Genomic DNA, 21,086 nt, shown 5'->3' on the forward strand with positions numbered 1-21,086 from the left:
GCCAACGGACGATGGTTTGGGGGGGCCCAGTGATGATGGCGCGCAACCGGCCCTGTTGCTTGGTGGCGTACGGTTTCGGTGACATAAATTAGAAAATATTTATGTAATCATTTAGAATCTTGTCGGGATGAATTTGCTCCTTCACCAAGGTCGGTTTCGGTTCGGCGTTGATGGAAATGGTCTGTTTATTTTTCATCGGGTTCGTTCCGTCGGGGCAGGGGGCAAAGCAGTGTTCCTAATTTAGACAAATTTCTTGCCCCTAAAAACTTTCCTGCAAACGACGCCGAGTAAGTATCGAACCATATGACTTTTATTTACAAAAAACTGGCCAATAGAAGTTTATTTGTGTGTGCGATACGTATATCAATAATTGTGATTCATTTATGCTGGTGCTATCATTAATCAGGATACTTAAAACGGGTCCCGTATCCTTTTGCGTGCGTGCGTGGGGCGGGAGCGTATATCTCTAGAGCAGATAAGAAAGTTAGCAAACTGATAAAAAAGGACACAGCAAGGAAGCGCAGACACTCGACACGGTTCGCCTTGGTGACAGAGGAAAGTTTAATGAATTCAATAAATTATGTCGTGCAGCGCCAAGGGACGGGGAAGGGACAAAAAAGAAAACCCAAGTTTTGGCCCAAGTTTTGGCACGCGTTTTTGCTGTTGAAAATAGAATTCACATTTTTCGGGATGATGTTTTTTTTCTTCTGTTGCTGCTTAATTTGAGTCAGAAGATTGCTTTGTTACTAACGGGGAAGGATATTTTAAGGAAGGTAAAGCATGTGCACCCAAAGCAACAAAAAATTGTCATATTTATTCATCGTTAGAGAAGAAGTTTTGTATCTCGGCGAGTACGAACGCATTAATCCCTATTCGTGCGGTATCTGAATAAACTTTTCCTCTGTGTGTTTTTTTTTGGTAATTTGTTTCCATGCTCCGGTTCGGCCAATTCGCTCAACGAACGTGGTGTAACGTGGTGCAGCAATGAAGGCGGCCATTCTTATACAGCGCTGGTATCGGCGGTTTCTAGCCCGGATCGAGATTCGGCGGCGCTACACGTGGACCATCTTCCAGAGTATCGAATATGCGGGCGAACAGGACCAAGTACGGGTGAGTAGAGTGGAATAAGTGTTGGAGAGATGTACCAAACTACACCTGTTTACATTTGGTAGGGCTGGAGCCTTGTTCTAGTGCTGTATTTCACCATTTAGGATAGTTTTAGATAGATAGTTAATAAATATAATAATAGTGAAGGAACATTCAAAGTGAAGTGACTTACAAATACAAAATTATAATATCTAGATACAATGTTAAATTCGCCCTGAAATGGTATTATGCTGTCTTGTTGTTTTATTCACATTAAATAACTATTTGTATGGTGCACACCTTAACAACGCAGTTGAAAATTGTACCGCTCACGTGGTGTGGTTCATAGGTAATTTTGATCAAACGATCCACCAGGCACGCTCGCTGCACTCGTACGAATATTGAAATTGGCTGCACTTGAGTACGGTTTTTAGCTGAGTGGATCAAATATTTACTCACCGACAGCGCTGCGACTAGCGCCGCATGCATCGAAGCCACGAGAACGAGGCGCTATATTGATTTTGAATTAAGACTCACTTCAATAAGCGCCACGTTCCGGCGGGCACACTGTGTAACCACTGCTGCACGTATCGTTTCACCGCTGGAACGTGCATGCTTCGTTGGCAGCCTGCGCAGCATTGATCGTGACGATAATTAATCAATAATTGCAACGATGGTGTTGAGTTTCCGTAGTGTGTTTGGCAGGTGGCGATGTAGAGTTTCAGTAATAATATTGGCTGCACTCTTTCTACTTTCAGCTGTACAACTTTTTCAACGCACTACTTACGCACATTCCAGAGACCGCCGGACGTCCGCTGGACTCGCAAAACACATCCCGCTCGTCGTCCGCAGGTAATCCCGGCGTGCATTCTTGATCCCGTGTGCTGCTCCACCGTGTGAGAAAGAGATTTTCCTGTTTTTGTTTGAAATGCTTGAAAAAAGAAACGCTCGCTGGCACGGTTTTATGACGAAAACTATCTTACTGCAAGCATAAACGAGGATTAGGACGCCCGAAAAAAAAAAACCCCAGCAAGAAGCGATTTCAGCAAAAAACACACCAACGCTCAGCCTAGCAACAAAGCATAAAAGCAAAATCACCAAAATCTCACGAGTCAATAATATTAAAAAAAACAAACGATCATTTGTTCGCAATCCTCATAAAACCTGACATTTTGTTTGGTCTGGTGTTATTTTTATTCTTTTTCTCTTTCTCTCTCTCTTTCTCTCTCACTCTCTTTCTCACCTTTTTAATTGTCTCTCTCTTTCTTACTGGATTGATGCTTTCACTTTGATCTACTTTTGTGTCTCTTTCTGATATTTTCACCATTTACTTACACATTTGTAATGCTCTAATAATCTATTAAAAATCTTTAAAAATACACTTTTGGTTTGGTGGTTACACCTGCCTTCCCAATCACCCATTGGCTGCACCTTTTCTTGATCCCCGGTTGTATTCTTTCTCTCTCTATTTCTCTCTCGTTCTCTTTGGTTTGAATAATCTTTGTTGATCATTCAAATTACATGCTAACAACCTACTGTTCCATCCCGCAATTGGCTGGCAAAATCATACTTCATCGCCATTGGTGCCTAACCTCCCAACCATTGGTGCCTAACCTCCCCTGAACTTCACCTCAATTAAACCGTCCATAATAAACCTTCCGGCTTCCACTGGCTATCGGCAACACGGTTACAATGAACACAATCACATATCTATATCTGCGCACACACACACACACACACGTACACCGACACAAAAACCACCCATCACCCTCACCACCACGAACACCAACAGAGGCACTGAATATGAAATTTTCCGACGAATCGGACGATCTAGCCGACGAGGGTATTACCGGACCGGAGCGTGGCTACCAAGGGCCAGATATCAAGTTCCCGCTCGACAAGAAGGAGCTCGAGGTGATCATCGATCTGTTCCGGAAGAAGAAAAACCGCCTGCACGCGAAGTACGTGGCGGGGATACTGCGGGAAGCGACGTCGAAGCTGAAACGGTTGCCAAATTTAAACCAGGCGTCGACCGCCATCTCCAAACAGGTGACGATCTGTGGTGATCTGCACGGGAAGCTGGACGATCTGCTGGTCGTGTTTCATAAGGTGAGATGGGTAGGGGTATCGAAGTAGGCTCTGGATCACAGGAAGATAGTTTATTTGTTTAGTTAGTGTAGGATATATTTGGTGCCATGACCAGGATAAAAACGGGGGAGATTATGTCAAAACCCAATTATGTTCAACATCTGTTATTGAAAGATGCTTATTTATAAGCACGTGTCAGATAACAGACGATGCATAAAATTCGGATAGGGAATTGAGAAGGGAATCAAAAGGAAGAAGATTCGTTATCTCGGTAACTCAACGAGCAAAAACACAGAAAATGTAATTTATTCCATGTATGAAATGTTGTCTGCACATTGCTGTACCGTTCAATTTCTCGTGCTCAATGTAAACAACGTCTCGCCTCGATGCACCCAGAATCGATCCCAAGTGTCACAAGCAGAAAGGCAACTACGGTGCCCGTAGAAAAGTTTTCCCCGAATAAATTTGCTTCAGAATTGCATTATTGCATATTTGGGGAGCCCGTGTGTACAACGGTTGAGTTGAGATTGAGTAGAAAATCGAAACGAAGCTCCAAAGGAATCCTCTTACATCGTCAACTCATACCAGCCCTTTTCATCTGTGCCGCTTTTCCAGAACGGACTGCCATCGCCAGAGAACCCGTACGTGTTCAATGGGGACTTCGTGGACCGGGGTAAGAAAGGGCTGGAGGTGCTGCTGCTGCTGCTCTGCACGTTTCTGGTGTTTCCGGGCGGCGTGTTTCTCAACCGGGGCAACCACGAGGACACGGTGATGAACGCTCGGTACGGCTTCATCCGGGAGGTGCACCAGAAGTACAAACACAACGCCGAAAGACTGCTGAAGCTCATCGACGAGGTCTACCGGTGGCTTCCGTTAGGGACGATAGTGAACAACCGTGTGCTGGTCGTGCACGGCGGCATTTCCGACTCGACCGATCTCGATCTCATCCGCAGCCTGGACCGCGGAAAGGTGAGCTGGTGGTGTGCTACATGTTTGACCATCATTCGAACCAACTCCCGTTTCATTCTATCTTTCTTTTAACCCCGCTCACGATGGACATCCCGATGCATATCAATAGTATATATCACTATTGCGGCCACCCATCACCGAAAGTACCGCCCCGGGCGCTGAAATCATCGATAAGGTGGAATGGAAACAGGTAATTGATTATCGCAATAATATCCACTGTCGGTCTGGGGAAGCAATATCAGCCTATCATCGTTTGATTCGTTTTAACCTTCGGTTTGGGGGACGGATGGCTTGGTTAGGGTCATCAACGGGCAGGTCAGGGTAACCGTTTTGACTTACTGCCTTTAATCGAGTATAGATTGATTTGACAGCTACTTTGGCACATTGTCCACCGTTATCTTGCTAATGTGATATTGATTAGGTCTTTGGCTTGGGGCAACTCTGGACAATTCTGGAACATGACAAGACAATCTAGCAGGCAGTTAACAACATGCTTTGGAACACGATTTACATGTGTTAAACAGACATTAAGATACATTTGCATAGAGTATGTCTAACGACGCTGCCTGGAAATTGTTTGCGAATTCTCCATGTGGAAGGTGTCTGCTTCTAGAATTACGTCTAATTTTGTTATCGCATGGGTGATACATTCCCCAAGCGCGTTTATTTCATCACAGCACAACCTCCGTTCGTTATGTGTGTTAAATTACCAAAACCACCCATGATCTTTCGTTGGGTCACAAACTTTTCATCACACCCCGGACATGGTTGCAGGATCGTAAATCCCTACTAACTTCACGGATTAGACACGATCAGGAGCCACGAAAAGCATGGAGCGTGTAGGGAAAGTTTTAATTGTGTACCAGCAGCCTTCGGGGAGCAGCCTATTTGCAGTGAGATTAGGTTGGGTATCCGTTCCCGTGCCAATTGAGTGCCATGCTACTGGCAATGCCGCTTGGTAGGCAAAAGTTATCCAATGTAAATTTGGACACCCGTCCGCGTACGACAGAGGGAGCCAGTTTAAGTTATGCAAAGGTCCAAATTAATTTCCTCGGCTAAGCGGTTATGCGATTCAATTGATTGTTGGTACTGAACATTCGTGGTAACCCGCACGAGGAAGATATTTACCCTGATGGAAAGAGCCACAGTAAGCTTTAGATTAGATTATCAATGTTCCTGGGGGACTTTAGTTGGAGAGTTTAATTTGTTAAACTTGTTAGTAATAGAGCAATAAATGGGATGGGAAAAGTTAAAATAGCTGGTGAATGTGTAGTAGTTTCTATTTAGTTTACAAATCATTGAGCTACAAAGAAAAATATTTGCAATCGTGGTAACACCGATAAACGATGTAGTTAATAAGAGAGGAAAAATGAACCTGACTGTCGGAAAGAAGCTCTCGCATTCATTTACTAATTGGTACATGCAAATAGGGATTTTCGGATTTTAGGGATCACAATCAAAAGCTGATTAAGTTGTCATACAGGGTTTCCTACGATTTATTGGTCAGTTCCCATGATTTTTTGGTGCGTTCTCACGATTTTTTTAACGTATCTTATAGATATTTGATTCGTTCCCATAATTTATTGATATTTTCCTATTGAATATCAATACGATTGGACCAAAAAATTCTGGGAAACAGCCAAGAAATCGTGGGAACGCACCAAAAAAATATGGGAACCCACCAAAAATTGATGGGAACCAACCAATGAATCGTGGAAAACCCTGTAAGCTGTAAAGCTTTATCTAACATACGCGTATAAGTTGCGATAGACAAATGATCCAGTTACTTCAGAGCAGCTCAATCACAAGTAGCATGCCACAACATTTTTTATACATGAATAGAAACCAATTCCCATCCCTGCTAAATGCACCGTGAATCGCGGTCATTGGCATTAGTTGAGGCGCAAAATTAATAACACAGTCACACAATCCGGCACTTTCCCATTTGTTTCCATTAAAATCAAAACCCCACCATTACGATGTGTGAAATGGGGAAAGCATGTTCTGCACAGTTACACTTACACACTTACACACATATACAGTTGGTGCACCATTTGGCGAACTGGAACTGCGGACACACAGAACAGAACAAATAGACCGAACGGTGTCCGCCAAAGGGACAAGCGAACCCACGTTGGTCCCGCGTGTTGATAACCGGGTACTTTATTGTAGGTGTCAGGGAAATGCACTTTGCTCCTGGGTGTGTCATCCCGGGCGTGTGTGAGGAGGTTAAACGAGCCCGAGCTCTCGGAAGCGGAAGCACAAAAATGGTGTACAATGCAAACAACCATTTGCTCTTTGCCCCGTCTGTTTGTCGTGCAGTTTTTGCAGTTGTGTGCTTTTGTGCAGTGTGTTGCATTACAAAACCCCCAGGTCGGAGTCTTTTGTCGTTGGTCGCAATCATGGCCGTGGTTACTGTGTTACGATACATGCAAGTATGCATGCATAACCAGAAAGTGCAGGATGATGAGTGGGCATGTTTGTGTCGAGGTTCCATTAGCCGTTGCGTTTGGAGACTTTCCCGATGCAGTGCGACGTCTACCGGCAGCTTCCCGCTGATGCTGGCGTTATTTGCATATTTATTGCAACGTCTACCCACACACACACACACACACACATACGTTTGATGATGTGCAAACTCTGCTCGCTGGCTTTATCATTTTCCTGTGGGCAATCTAGCAAACCCCCGGTATGCCCGTTACGGTCGATTTAATCAACTCACTTGGCGGGCGGTGAAAGGAAGGCAAAACATCTTGATTATGATTGTGCAATCGAACGTACCGTGCAGCGTGCGGATGGTTTTATCGCACAATTTTACCGCTTTACCGCACTGCGTTTTGTTTTGAAAAAAAGCGTTTCATCTTTCCCCCTGCAAGGTGTTCGACATACTGTGGAGCGACCCGCAGCACACCGAGGGCTGCCGGCCGAACTCGTTGCGCGGAGCGGGCACCTACTTCGGACCGGACGTCACTAGCAAGTTCCTACAGCGCTACAAGCTCCAGTATCTCGTCCGCTCGCACGAATGCAAACCGGACGGGCATGAGATCATGCACGGTGGCAAGGTAAGGTACCGTGCGGCGCGGTACATCGGAAATCGGAAGTGTCTGAAGGTTTGTTGATTGATTTTCCCTCTCTCTGTCTCTGGTTCGCCATCACAGGTCATTACTATCTTCTCCGCATCGAACTACTACGAGATTGGCTCGAACAAGGGTGCCTATCTGAAGCTGGATCCGCAGCTGGACACGCACTTCGTGATGTACACGGCGGCCGCCTCCAAAACGCGCAAGCTCACGTTCCGCCAGCGGGTGGGGCTGGTGGAAAGCTCGGCCCTGCGGGAGCTGGCAGCGAAGCTGCGCGAGCGGCGGATAGAGCTGGAGCGGGAGTTCAAGTCGCGCGATCCGGAAAACAAGGGTAAGTAGGGGAGTGTTGGCCAGGAGGAGACTCGCCCGTAATCAGTGCAATCAGCGACATAAGGCTGGGAAGCTCGGGAAGAATCGAGATAGGGGAGAATTCAGCCAAGGTGGAACGGATACGGCTGAGCTGTGTGGGCCTGTCAGTGTCAGCGGTGCCGGGGCATTATCGTGTAAAGCCACAAGTTTATGGCAGCTATTGGATGGGTTCGAGATTCACATTCTCGTCACGGTGGTTAGCACCGCTCAGAAGAAGGAACAAAAAGTAGTACAACGTATATTTACGAGACTTATCTCATCTCAGGGCGGTCGTCGTTTTGTTCCGCCGATAGTGTCCAAACAGGACCAGATCCCAACGAGCTTGGGCTGGCCCTTTTTGTTCGTGGACTGTGATATCTTTCCGTGCTTTGTGTTTGTGTGCCTGTGTGTGTTACAGAGAGAGAGAGAGAGAGAGAGAGAGAGAGAGAGAGAGAGAGAGAGAGAGAGAGAGAGAGAGAGAGAGAGAGAGAGAGAGAGAGAGAGAGAGAGAGAGAGAGAGAGAGAGAGAGAGAGAGAGAGAGAGAGAATCATCACACAAAAACAGCAAGCAGACTCTCCAGTCGTCCGAATGTCCCGGTACATCCAATGAAGAAGAAAAGATTACCTAAACGGCAGGACGTGACATGTTGAGGACAGGATTGAAAAGATTTATCGCACCAAGGGTTTTTCCCGTCGCTTCGGCAATGTGATAGTTCGGTCGTTTTGTTCTTGTGTGTGTGTGTTACATCGAACAAAAACTTGAAGCATTCCGACTCCCCGTTGAGTTACTTCCCTCTTCCCTGAAGGGATTGGTTCGGAGCTATCGCGCGGACGGGCAACGGGTATCTCAAAATTGATGACTTCAAGACTCGAGGAGGGAGAATGGAACGAAACAGGAAGAGGAAAAAGGCATGCGGAATTTATGATTGTCGATAAAATGTCATTTTCAACCATCTTGAAGCGAATTCGAGTTGGAAAGCTTCCTGGGCTGCAGATTCCATGGTCAGAAAACGGGCGCGAAAACGCTACCAAAGATGCGTCATTCGTCATTCGGTTGAAGAAAAAGGTGCTGTTCGGTAGGTCGACAAAATACCTCCAGCCGGATTCTGTCTTCGTGTAAATCCCGCTGCTCCCGGTGAAATGAATAATGTGGATGAGAAAATAAAACATAATCCCTCTCCCGATGGCTGCGACGGCTCGGAGGGTCATTGGACACCCGGCTGGACGTTGTCGTAATCTACACCTGACCGAGTTTTGGGGGGCAGGAGGAGGGGGAGGGGTGGGTTTCTTGTTTGGAACTTACTGCAGAAGTAGCGTAGTGTAGTGTAGCAAGAAATAAACAAACAACGGACCCGAAAATACGCATTCCTTCCTTGCGACACCATCTCCCGCTCTTGGGGTTGTCCGCAGTCCGGGGGTTTCTGCTTAATTCGGCAGAAATTTTATGACTTTCGCCGAAAATTGCTAGACTAGCGACGTTGGAAGGTTTGCAACCAGCTTCGTGGTGGTGTCCCGTTGGGAACGCACAACACCATGGGAAGGGCATTTTGAACCTTTTTTTCCTCTCCACAGAACCATTATTAACTTTTTTGCGCTCTTTAGCAGCTTTATTTTGTTGCGGACGGAAGGCGCACAAGTACAAACAGTTAGCAAGAGTTGCCCGTCCACTCGTTCGTTCCTCGTTTGTCCGGGTTTTTTTCTCCCATCGGCGACAATGTATTACCGTAGGATCTAGGAACCGTACTGGGAGCTGGGAGAGATCATAAAATTTCCATCAGCGTCGAAGACTAGAACCTCGGTAGTCACCGAGTGAGTGGGTCATTCTTGCTGCTTGCAAACCCCTCCCGGAGGAGATGTGAAGGGAAGCCTTGATACTCGTCCCATGAAGAAGCCAACCACGACCGATGAAACAACCTCATTGCTAAATCATTTCCCGTGGTTCTCGTTCTCGTGCGTAGAAGCGGCGGAAAAAGGGTTACCTCTGCAAGCTTGGCGTGTCGATGCGTTTTAGTACGGTTCATTTTCTTTGTGGCAGTTTGATGCAGTTACTTGTTACTGTTTTTTTTTGCTGCTCGTCCCGTTTTTTTTGCTGCTCGCCTACACTGGTAGAGTTATTTGTCCAGCGAGTGCGTCGTTTACCAGGGTTGCACTTAACGTTACGCGTAAAGGTCGGGACGAGATTTCGTACCTCATTATCTGTTTGTATTATGGGCTACGCATAAAAAAAGCAAAGTCGAGACATTTCATTCTGCACCTCGTCAAAAAAAAATGCACCTCGTAAATGTCAAATTCGTTACGAAATAGGAAAAAAACTGAAGTCACATTCCAGAAGATGCTCCTAGGAAACGGCACCGACAATGTCGTTAGGTCGATTTATATTTATCTCAATATAACAAGCAGCGTTTCCAGCCCCAATTCCAGCTGCATCTTGGTGCGATGGTGGCAAAAAGCTTCGAAACAATTGAAACGTCCTCGCTTTTATCTAGCATCATCCCCGGCACTGTTAATGATACCATTAGCAAGAACACCTGCCACACCTTGCCGACCATTCATCTTTGATCTGTAGTTATTTCTGGAACCGTTCCATTGCATCCATTCCGTATTCGTTCTTCGTCCGCAGGTGTGCTGCCGCTAGCCAAGTGGTGCGAGGCGCTGGAGAGCGCCACCAGCCTCGGTTTGCCGTGGCGAATGCTGAAGGATAAGCTTGCACCCGCCGATAATCCCACTGCCAGTACGGTCGCAACGGTGACGGAAGTAAGCTACCGGAAGACGCTGCATCTACTCGACACGGACTCATTCGTAAGTATCGCAAAAAAAAATGAAAGCAAAAGGACTACAAATACCCGGGGATATAGCTACTAGGTCAATGGTTTAGAGATACGACTTGAGGCTAGTAAACGTTGAAGAATGTATCTCACTGCGTGATGCGATAGATTGACGTGCTGCGGTGAAAGGTGGTGGTTAATTTTGTAACATTTCAAACGATGATGTTGCGCTTTTGTGGACATCCGGGAGAGAGAGAGAGAGAGAGATAAAAGGGAGAAGGGTTGTTTGTTTCCCGCGAGATCCTAGCTGGGGCTCAAATTTGTAAGTCAAACCCGAGCGCCGTTTGATGCCAGCTGGTACCGGGACTTCGCCGGTTCCGTCAATCATCGTTACTGCTGTGATGGGGCTGTTGACGTTAATGGCGGTATCATTTCGGTTAACCGAGATCGGGTTATCGCACCGGCATGAAAACAGGCCGGCTTTTGAAGTGGGTATTGATGTAGAAAGGAATGCGATGAGTCGTGGGATAGCTCCATTTGGGAGTCGAGGCTAGATCACTGTGGGTAGATTAGGATTTTTGTATAAATGATATCTTTAAAATGGTTTGCCGGTATATATTCAAACTGTATGGGGTTTCTGTTAAGAAAATAGAGTATTTATTATTAATAAGTATTTATTTTGTTTATGATTTATTATAGGATACTTGAAACGATTTAGTTAGTAAAAGCTTGTTTTGATAAGTTTAATGAATACAGAATTATTTTAACTCTCAAGATTAAGAACCGATTCTTTCAATTCAATTCAAATCATCTGATTTATTTTTGGTATTTATTATTGGGTTTTTTATATTTTTTTATAATTAACTATAATTAAACTCGAAATCAGCATTAGGTTTGCCCTTGATGGATGGGATTTTTTTCTGGTTTTATGTATACTGGAACCTGTGATATTTTAAGAATGTTTTTTAATTAACTCTGAGTATCCCAGACACACGTTTTTTCGGCTTCGTTTACGTTTTCGTAACATTGTCTGTCAAAAGTCTAACACCAATTTGAATAGCTGAAAAGAATAACTCAATCCATTGATTATCTATAAAATGATTAAAAAAAGCAAAGAGACAGGAATTAAATGGAGCAATAAATGAAGTTTCTAGTAAAATCTTTAACAGGCATCGAATGACATAATAATTGAGGGTTTTGTGGATCTCGTAACAATGAGTGCGTAATTGTATCATTATTTGTACATTCTACGAGCAGCAGAAGCGATCATATCGGTTTATCCCCTCCTCGCAAAGGACATAAAAAGTCCTATGCCTACATTGACAGCATAATCATCCGATAGCTTTCCAGAAATAGACGACTTGGACAGGAGAGGGATGGGTATGACTAGCTTTATTACAAATGCCCCCACCAAGAATATAGACAGCGTAGAGTATCATTCCCTCGGTTGACTATACCATCCGCCGGTGTACTACATTCGTGTCAGTGCGTCATGTCACTCGCACACGACACAAAACAAGTCGATCGGTACCGTACCACAAGCTATCGGGCTCCATTTGCAAATGACACTGTACCGCCTCGGGTGCGATTGCTTACACCCCACCCCCCCCTCCCCCCTCCATCCAGACAAACAAACGATACACCAAAACAATTTGGTAGCGTCCCGAAGTGTAATTTCATCTTTCCTTTCTTCATTTCCGGGTGCGTGTTTGCTCGCTGGGCCATCAGAAATCGGCCCAAAACGGTACCACCTCCGTGGCGGAATCGCTGTACAAAAACAAGAGCAGCCTGGAAGCGATCTTCCGCATACTGGACAAGGACAACTCGGGCCAGATCTCGCTGGAGGAGTTCGGCGAGGCGTGCGAGCTGCTGCGGCGCCACTTCCCGCACAACACGCACGAACAGCTGCTCGACATGTGTCGCATGATGGACATCAACAAGGACGGGCTGGTCGATCTGAACGAGTTCCTGGAAACGTTCCGGCTGTGCGAGAACGCCAAGGAGCAGCTGCTGATGAGCCTCGAGGAGCGCGCGATAGCGGAGAGCAACGGGAACGGGTCGGGCAGTGCGCTGGACACCATTGACCTGCAGCCGTCGGGCCCGGTGGCGGCGGCGGACCGGAAGAAGGACGGCCTGCCAGACAGGAACGGGAACTGTGCGGCAAAGACTGCCAGGGAGGACTGCCAGGGCAAGACGGATGGGCGCCGGCGGAGCAAGAAGCGTGCGAGCGGCAAGCGGGCCAACAACGGGCCGGAGAACGGGGCGCCGGAAGCGGACGAGGACACGGACGACTACGAAGACTACGAGGCGAACGAGCCGGAGGAGGGCGAGAGCAGGGAGAAGAGCGCCGGCCCAGTGAACGGTACAGTTATAAGCTCATCCAACACTGCCGCTGTCGCTAATAGCACCGCCAACGGTGACACTCACAAGGACACCATCGTCGCCTAAACGGGGCACAGGCTTATGAGTGTTTCTTTTCCTATCTCTCTCTTTCTCTGTGTGGATGTGTTCGTATGTGTGTGTGCGTGTTTGCGTGTATGTGATTCCGATCTCCAAAGTACCTCCTCCAAGTTTGTTGCTGTGTTTCTATCGCTCCTCTACCTTCCCATCTCACTGTACACTGTTTGTATCCGGCGTTTAGTACCGTGACTCCAAGTGCGATGGAACTTGGAAAACAAGTTCCAGGATTCAGAAGGATTTGATCAGTGGAATTGAGCGTTACCTGAGAGAAGGAGAGAAAGGGAAGTGAACGTGAGGCAGAAGAGGTAAAAGGTTTCCCGCACATTCTTCCGGCCCTCGTACGGTTGCCCACCGTTGCACACTTTACAGTTTACAGGCAGCGTGTTTGACCCAGTGGTACTACAACAAGATGAAGCTGTCAAGGAGTTTTGCAACAACAGTGGTGGCTTTGGTTTTGACACATGGCTTCTCATTAAGCTCACCTGTTGGCTTATGGGTTAGCAGCGGTACCGGATCAGGTAGGAGCACACAGAGCTTTAACACAACAATGTTTAAGATTGTAAAAGGGACAGCTACATCTACATCTCAACATCTCGTTGAGTGGTGGATTACCCAACATAGTGGATTACCCTGTTTCATTCAAACAGTAGGTACGTTCAAGCTTTTTATTGTTCTATCCTTGCTTCTTGTTACCTTCATGCTGATTGCACTTTTAGTGTTACGTTACCGTTTACTTTTACGACAATCGTACTACAAGTTTTATTGATTGTCTGGCGTAAAACAGTAATGTTCAATCATTGAATCGTTGTAGATGTAAATTGGCTTCTTGCACTTCATCTACAAAATGTCTATTCCTTCTCAGAAGGTTGGTTATTCGCTCTTTGAAACGTGGTTAATATCCTCATCAATGGTCTGATGCAGTGATCCTCTTTTTTTCATAAATTTAGGAGTGAGGAACTACTTTCAAAAATACTTTTGGGAACAAATTCAATGTAATCAGTGAAGTGAGTTTTGTGTTGAATGGCAAGACTTTGCCTGGAAGTAGGTAAAACTTTTCCCGTCAATCAAATACTTAAGCTGACTTATAAAGAAATACGTTACTCAGACAGCTTATTCAGTACAAACAACTTTTGTAGTATGAGCAAGCATCCTTTTCTCTGTCAAGTATATGCAAACGAAAACTTTCAACGTTAAATTAAATGCAACTTCCTGCAAGTAAGTTCTTCCATCATGAATGAATGGACCTGTACCGAACACCCGGTAACGAACAGACAGACTTATGTATTTGATTTCCTCAAAACTCCCTCAAAACGATAGGAGCAGTGTTGAATTTCTCTAAGCATGTAATTCAACCTTGTATGCACAGAAATGTATTCGATTTTGTAGGGTATGTTCAGTGGCCAGGTGTGTGTCTGATTTTTGCCGTTACTGGCGATCACTGCCACTATACATGTCTTGTTAGTGAAAAGACTCCAACCTTCGACGCTGAAGTGGAACGAAGCGTCAATCACTGTCAGTGACGTTAAAGGAAGGATTTCAGAAAAAGTTCTTTTTACCAAGTGTATGGATGCTTGAAATGTTTTACATATTCGCAACCACAATTTTATTCGGCGCGTTATGTGGTAGTGTAGTGTCCAACCGGAGCTTTAAGAGTGAGGTGTTCATATTACTAGACGAGTGTAAAAAACAAGTTAAAGTATAAATTGATATTGTTCTACTATTCTCTTCTATTGTTGATATTGGCCTCTAATCACATAAAGCATTGAAATGAATGAAAAAGGCATCAGGAATTTAAGGATCGAGCTCTGAAAATGATGTTGTGTTGCGTAAAACAAACCAAGCAAGTAGCAACACAAAGCAAAAATGCACACCTGAGGCATGGAAATGGCACCCAATCTAGCACTTTCTGACACAATCCATTACGGCTAGAGTAATTAACCTGGAGTAGCAAGTGTGTGTGTATGCTTTGTGATGCCCCATCACTCAACACGTGTGTACCATGCTGCCAACATCACTAAGGGGAACGGGAAGCGAATAATTGCGATTAGCCAGGGAGTGGAAAGACAAAGACCCACTTAACTCATTCACAAACACACACACACCGTCACACGTTTTCGGAAGGAGGGAGCATGCTCAAGTTTTTGCTTCATTTCCGGCTGTAATCAACTGGATAAATGGCACTTTTTCCTGCTCCAAACCCATGATGTGGGTGCTGGGTGCGTTTGCCGGCGTGGGCGAAAGCGTTATTCATCGCAGCGCCGCGTGGTACATTTTGTTCAACGAGTCGGTAAGGTTTTTCAGAATGTGTACTTGGTTGCTCGGTGCTGTGTAATGGTACTGGTACGCATGCACCAATGCGGGAGAAGCGTTTGCTGATTAGCAGTTGATAGACAGGTGACCATAAAAGCATTACTCCAACGTCGTTAGCCGTTGCGAAACAGGTGAAGTGCTAAATGACTTCAATTAACGCTAGACTGTAAGTAAAGGTACATGCAATAGTTGTGTACCATGGTGTCATTTGTTCTCACTTTTCTCATTATATTTGGTTACCATTATAGCTCGATGTCACAGAACGTTTCATTAACCTTTCGTGTTTGATTAACGGACTTTTTGCGTATTTTCATTTCATCCTTTCAGCTTCATCCCCGATATCAAATCATCTTTCTTCTCGCTCACAACAGAATTGAAAGGCCACTTTCTTGCTTGCCTACCCCCCCCCCTCCTCTATCCCAAACAGTCACAATACTTAATGTGTGCACTTTAGTAGCGTCTCTTTCTGCAGGCTACAGCGCTGTTCTTCTTAATGTCATTAACGTCAATAATGTGTCACTTTACTTGGCTGCGTGTGTGCGAATGGGCCACTCTCACTTGCCATCATCATCATCATCCTCCTCCAAGTCGCCGGCAGCAACACAACAACAATGCCGCCGAGCGTTGAGAAGAAAGCAGTGAACGCCGAAGTTCCTGCTTGCCTCCGGGGCGGCAAGGGCCACGTACCGTCTCGGCATCGGTTTTGATTCTTATACTTTATTATTTCTCATCCATTTTTACTGGCTCGATTCTGGTCGCTCGAATCGTTGGCTGTTCAAATGGCACTGAGTGTGTGAAAGTGTGTGTGTGTGTGTCCGTGTGATAAATGTTCATACAGCCATTAGATAAAGATTTTATGCTGGAGAGTAAAAGCAGAAGCGTTGTCATTACGTTGCCTTAACTTGTCGAACAGTGTGGCATTGTTGGGCTGGTGCTGAAAGGTTAAAATAATGTCTCTGAATTTCGGTGTGCATTATTCGCGCTTCAAGTTTAATTCGATTAGAGAGCATTTATGGAAGTGAGCTTTTGCGTTGGAAGCGTGGGGTGACATTATCGTTGCCTTTGACAATGGTTAGAAGCCATTGAGTGCATTTGATTTTAATTAACACTTTGACCGCCGGCCTGACGTCACAGTTTGCGAATGAGCACGTAGCGCATGACAAGAGAGCGATGAGAGCGACAATTGTTCGTGCGACTATTATCACTCTTTTGTTTCATTTCGATAAGCGACGTAGCACATGTCGTTCTCGTTCTCTCTTTCCTACCTCATTCGTTATCAAGAGAATTCGTGAGCGTCAGCTACAGAGCTGAGCGGTGAACAAAGCCGTCGTGCGATTTCATATGACGCGGCGCTTAAAGTGTTAAATTCAATGGATGAATTCGTTTGAACGTAGATAGAACATGTTTCCACGAATATTGAATGTTCCTCATTCAATATAGAGTGTTCTGTGCTGCTGCTAACATAATTAATTTTAGAGTTTCTTTTCAAGTTCTTTCTTTTCTTCAAAAATATAAAATTATATAAACCAACACAATTATTTGGTTTAAAATTTATTTTCAATTTATTTTTAAAATCTTCGGAAAGCTTTCCGCTTTTTTGCTATGAAGCACCAGGCTTCTCCATCGAGCGCAACAAAAAAGGGGACTTAATATTTTTATCGCTTCAAAAGCATCTAAAAGGTCACATACACACACTTCAAATGTGCCCAATTCCCTAGATGGATGTTAAAAAAACATGTTACGAAATCGAAATATTGTTCCCTGCACGATCCAATTTTCCTAGGAACGATAAAACCGAAACCAACCTGACCTGGTTGCCCCGTTTTTCAAGCACCAAAGTAGTAGATCCACTTCACTTAAGTGTCGTAAAATGCTGCTGGAATTATTTTCTGAGCACTTTCCGTCCTTTACACTTCACATACGGAACAAACTTTCTGTTCCTGGTACAATGGAGCATCATCCTATTTGAGCGCGGTTGGTTTTTGAAATTCAGAAATACCCTTCTGCCCCTGCTGCTTTTCGTAATCAGAAAGCTGATTACGGTGTGAAAGTTTCCGTTTTGGCCAACGTGTACTACCTGCGCTTTTCTCTTAGCCGGCGGGCTAAGATCAAAGCTCGCACAATCACACCAGCGTGCCAAATGTGATTTGTCCGGTACGGCACGTGCCGAGCGCGCGCTTTGGTGCAGATGGCAAAACTTTGCCTCCAAATGGTTGTGGTTTTTTGATTTTCCCTTTTATCTGACTTTTTGGAAGAATGGAAGGAAAGAATGTGGCCCGATTCCGGAGGCAAGGGCACGACACATTCCAAAAACCAGTGTAGGAAAGGCAGGAAGTATAGCAGCTGTTGTGAGCTAAAACCGGGTGAAAAAAGAACGCTGAAAAGGAAAGTGAAGAAATAATTTGGTTGGAAGGTTTGGTTTCCCTTTTTTTGCATATTTTTTCTTTACCGCCAAATATTGTGACAGTGGTGTGAATTGCCCTTACACACATACACACAGGCAAAGGCAAAGAAGTGACACCAAGTGAATGTAAAGTATGCAAACAGCGGCGCGGGAAAATAAAATTATTCTCAGCCGTTTGGTAGGTTAAATATTGAATCGGAGGTGATTTTTGCTCCCTTTCTTCACACAGTTTCACATCGCAGATTCACTTTCTTTGAAATGAGAAATGAGAAGCAACATCCATTCCCATTACAGTTCATTATTGCTAAACATAGCAAAGGTTTTTTTTTTAAATCTAAATTAACTGACTCGTGAAGGTGAAAATTAGATGACAGCTTCATTTCTGGTGACCTTGAATGAGGAGAGTCATTTTGGTGCATTTTGTTTCTTTTCTGTCTGACTTCTTTCCTCCATAAATACTCTCGATGATTGCTTTCGTAACAAGTTGAGCTACTGTTTGTGTGTGTTTGCGTGTTTTCTGCTTGTAAGTGGGAGTCTACGCTACTACAAAACGACAGACGAGATCGCATGGAAACTTGAAAAGGAAAGAAAAACACGCAAATACGCGAGAAACGCAATGATACATTTCCAAAAGTTTTAAATCTGTTTGTGTCGTTTTCCGGGCGGTAAGGGACTGCTTTCAAGCAGTGTAGGAAGTGTGAAAAAGTCAGGATGAGCTCAGGCTTTGCAAAACAAACAAAAAATCATATCCTATTTCGAATTGAAATTGGGAAAGTGAAATAGATTATGGTGGGGTGGGTGCGATAAAAACTCTCCGTTACCGGAAACGGAAAGTGTTTGTTATTATTTACAAAAGCGCGCTGCCCGAAGAGAAGGGATACGCTGTGCTGTAAATATTTCTCACGACAAGCTTATCTCAGTTTTTTGTTCGTTTTTTTTCTGGACTCCATTCTCTGCAACGTGAGAGATGGAGATTAATTTTTCCTTTAGCTTTCGCACAGCTTTTCTTTAAACGTTTCAAAAGCTCGAAAATACAGCGCAAGTCGTGCTGGACAGCATTCGCCTGCGTTATAATCCTTTTTGCCATGTATGCAAGTAAGCTTGGCTGCATTTCTACACGATCTACTTCACATTTCTACGCTCAGTGCACATTCCGCTTGCATTCCAGCGGGCGAAGCAACCCTTCTCGAGCGTGTTTAAGATCCACCGCACCGTAAATGGAAGGCATTTCACTATCGGTAAGCTTCTTACATACCCAACGGTTTTCTTTTTTCGAATTAAATTTCATTTCCTGTCGCACTGGTGTTAACTAAAGTGCTCCGAAAGTCCACACTCACACCATATCGCTCATCCGCTCGAGATTGAGTTGCATTATATTTGTGTGATTTTTTCACCACACACACACACCTTCAGGTTTTAAACTGTGAGAAATTGTGCATGAAATGTGTAGTTTTATTTCTTTAATTTCCTCCTTCTGTCTCCCGTTTTTTTATACCAAAAAAACTGCGTCATTTGGCTTCTGGGTCTTGCAACTGGCGCTATTTTATGTATGGCAGCTTCACCGATGGCAGAACACTCTCCCAAAGGTCAACGCTGGGCGGAAGAGGTTCGTCCAAGGCCAAGGATTGCATTTGCGTAAACGGTGTATGCTTCCGGTGGGTGGTCGGAAAATGCGTGATGCGGGAATTGCGTTTATGTGTGTGTGTGAGGTGCGGATATGCGGTAAGCGAGTATGCACGGTAGGAATTTTATAGAATTTAAAACTGCAACAGACATGAAACGAATCTCGTGGGAACAAAATGAGTACACCGACGCTTAGATGTTATCGATTCCTATACACGTTTTAAATGTTATCGTATCTGTGAAAGGAAAGTGGCAGACAAATAGAAGGGCAGATGATGAAGAAGAAGGAAATGATGAAGAGTAAATAGAGAAAAAGAGAATGAAAGAGAGATAGCAAGAGAGAGAAAAGAGAGGAAGAGAGAGAGAGAGAGAGAGAGAGAGAGAGAGAGAGAGAGAGGACAAAAGAGTAGTAAGATAAAAAAGAAATACATTATCAAAGTAAAACCAATGTTTCAAATTAGCTAAACAAAAGCGCAAAGCGAACTAAAAAAAGGAAAATAAGAAACGTGAAGACAAAAGTAAACTCCAAACATTGTGTATGTGTTTAATGTCGTTTTACAGGGTTTCCCACGATTTATTGGTTGGTTCCCATCAATTTTTGGTGGGTTCCCATATTTTTTTGGTGCGTTCCCACGATTTTTTGGTCGTTTCCCAGAATTTGTTGGTCCAATTGTATTGATATCCAATTGGAAAATACCAATAAAATATGGGAACGAACCAAAAATCTATAGGATACGACCAAAAAATCGTGGGAACGCACCAATAAATCATGGGAACTGACCAATAAATCGTGGGAAATCCTGTAACATAACGACTCATCTCAAATTCAACAAGAAACAAACCCACTCAACCGAAACAGGACGGTTTCCCGGTGTTAGTAGATAAAGCGAGAGAAATACTCTAAGTAACGTTACGGAAATGAAAGAAAGTTGCTAAAAACTAAAAAACATAACACAAAACTGTGTAAGCCAAAAGAAATGAAATCTTAAACGTAAAATGATAAAATCATACACAGTAGGAACACATCAACGCAAATTATAAAACCGATATAAAAAGCTAGTAGCAAAACTACCATATTTAAACTTACTGTAATGGACGAACGAGCACAGTTTAAACAAATCCAATTGCACGAAATTCCCATTTTTTCGATCTTCGATATTCCTGATAGTTGGTCTAGCTTATCGCCAAGCATGTAGCGTACTGGTGGTTATACACGAAGTTAGATGAAAGATGAAACGAACGAGAAGAAAGGTTTAGCTAAATTTGCCATTTGCCATTGTACTCCTATATTATAAAAGACGAACACACATCTATATACATATATGTAGCTGTTTTATATCGAATCGCCGTTATATCGAAAATTTCCTAACACAAAGATAGCACTAACTAGTGGAGAAATTTAAGAGAAGACATAAACGTTACAGAGGATAAGAGTGGGAAAATTGGAGTGGTTAAGAGTAGCAAATGCAACTATAAAATCTATAAAACTATTTGTATCAAAGTCAATGCAAAAGCAAAGCGAAAGGTTAAAAGAACAACCGAATAGCTTAACCATTGTTGCTAATTATCATCCTCAAGAATGCCAAAGATGTTACCAACTTTTCTAGCACGATGAAACAAAGCAGAGGGAAGGGAGAAGAAACAAACAACTACGAAATGATAAAATCATTTTAAGCTTTACTAAACAAAACATGGAAACCAAAACAACAATATCTAAACTCGTAGTAGAAGATATCTTTATTTAGGTTTTGTATTCCGTTTCGGTTTAAATGTCACTTTGTGCGCGTAAAGTTATGTTACTGCTATGGTTTAGTGTGTACGGGCGGACGGTTCTCTTTTATAGTACCATTTATTAGGCAAACTGTGTTAACCATTGCTAAATGCTCAGTGGGATGAGCGGGTAAGGGCAGACTCGTGATCAGCGTAACGGAGTCAGTGATTGATAGTGTAATA

At 44.1% G+C, this 21,086-nt stretch overlaps 1 protein-coding gene across 7 annotated transcripts in view; it reads left to right on the forward strand.

Annotated features, from left to right (window-relative positions):
• The window catches only part of LOC120900936 (serine/threonine-protein phosphatase rdgC), a 53,402-nt gene extending 33,713 nt beyond the window's left edge, over positions 1-19,689 (forward strand). For 5 of the 7 annotated variants that reach the window (XM_040308557.1, XM_040308558.1, XM_040308561.1 and 2 more), the window contains 9 exons: positions 983-1,110; positions 1,845-1,938; positions 2,879-3,195; positions 3,790-4,143; positions 4,253-4,333; positions 7,020-7,205; positions 7,302-7,554; positions 10,192-10,370; positions 12,065-19,689. In XM_040308557.1, coding sequence (XP_040164491.1) covers positions 983-1,110; positions 1,845-1,938; positions 2,879-3,195; positions 3,790-4,143; positions 4,253-4,333; positions 7,020-7,205; positions 7,302-7,554; positions 10,192-10,370; positions 12,065-12,784 — 2,312 coding nt within the window. In that variant the 3' untranslated portion in view covers positions 12,785-19,689. The remainder of the gene's footprint in view (positions 1-982; positions 1,111-1,844; positions 1,939-2,878; positions 3,196-3,789; positions 4,144-4,252; positions 4,334-7,019; positions 7,206-7,301; positions 7,555-10,191; positions 10,371-12,064) is intronic. The other 2 variants (XM_040308562.1, XM_040308563.1) reach the window with 2 other exon arrangements.
• Positions 19,690-21,086: the final 1,397 nt, after the last annotated feature.

Source organism: Anopheles arabiensis, chromosome 3 (genome assembly GCF_016920715.1).
Source record: "Anopheles arabiensis isolate DONGOLA chromosome 3, AaraD3, whole genome shotgun sequence".
NCBI lineage: Eukaryota > Metazoa > Arthropoda > Insecta > Diptera > Culicidae > Anopheles > Anopheles arabiensis.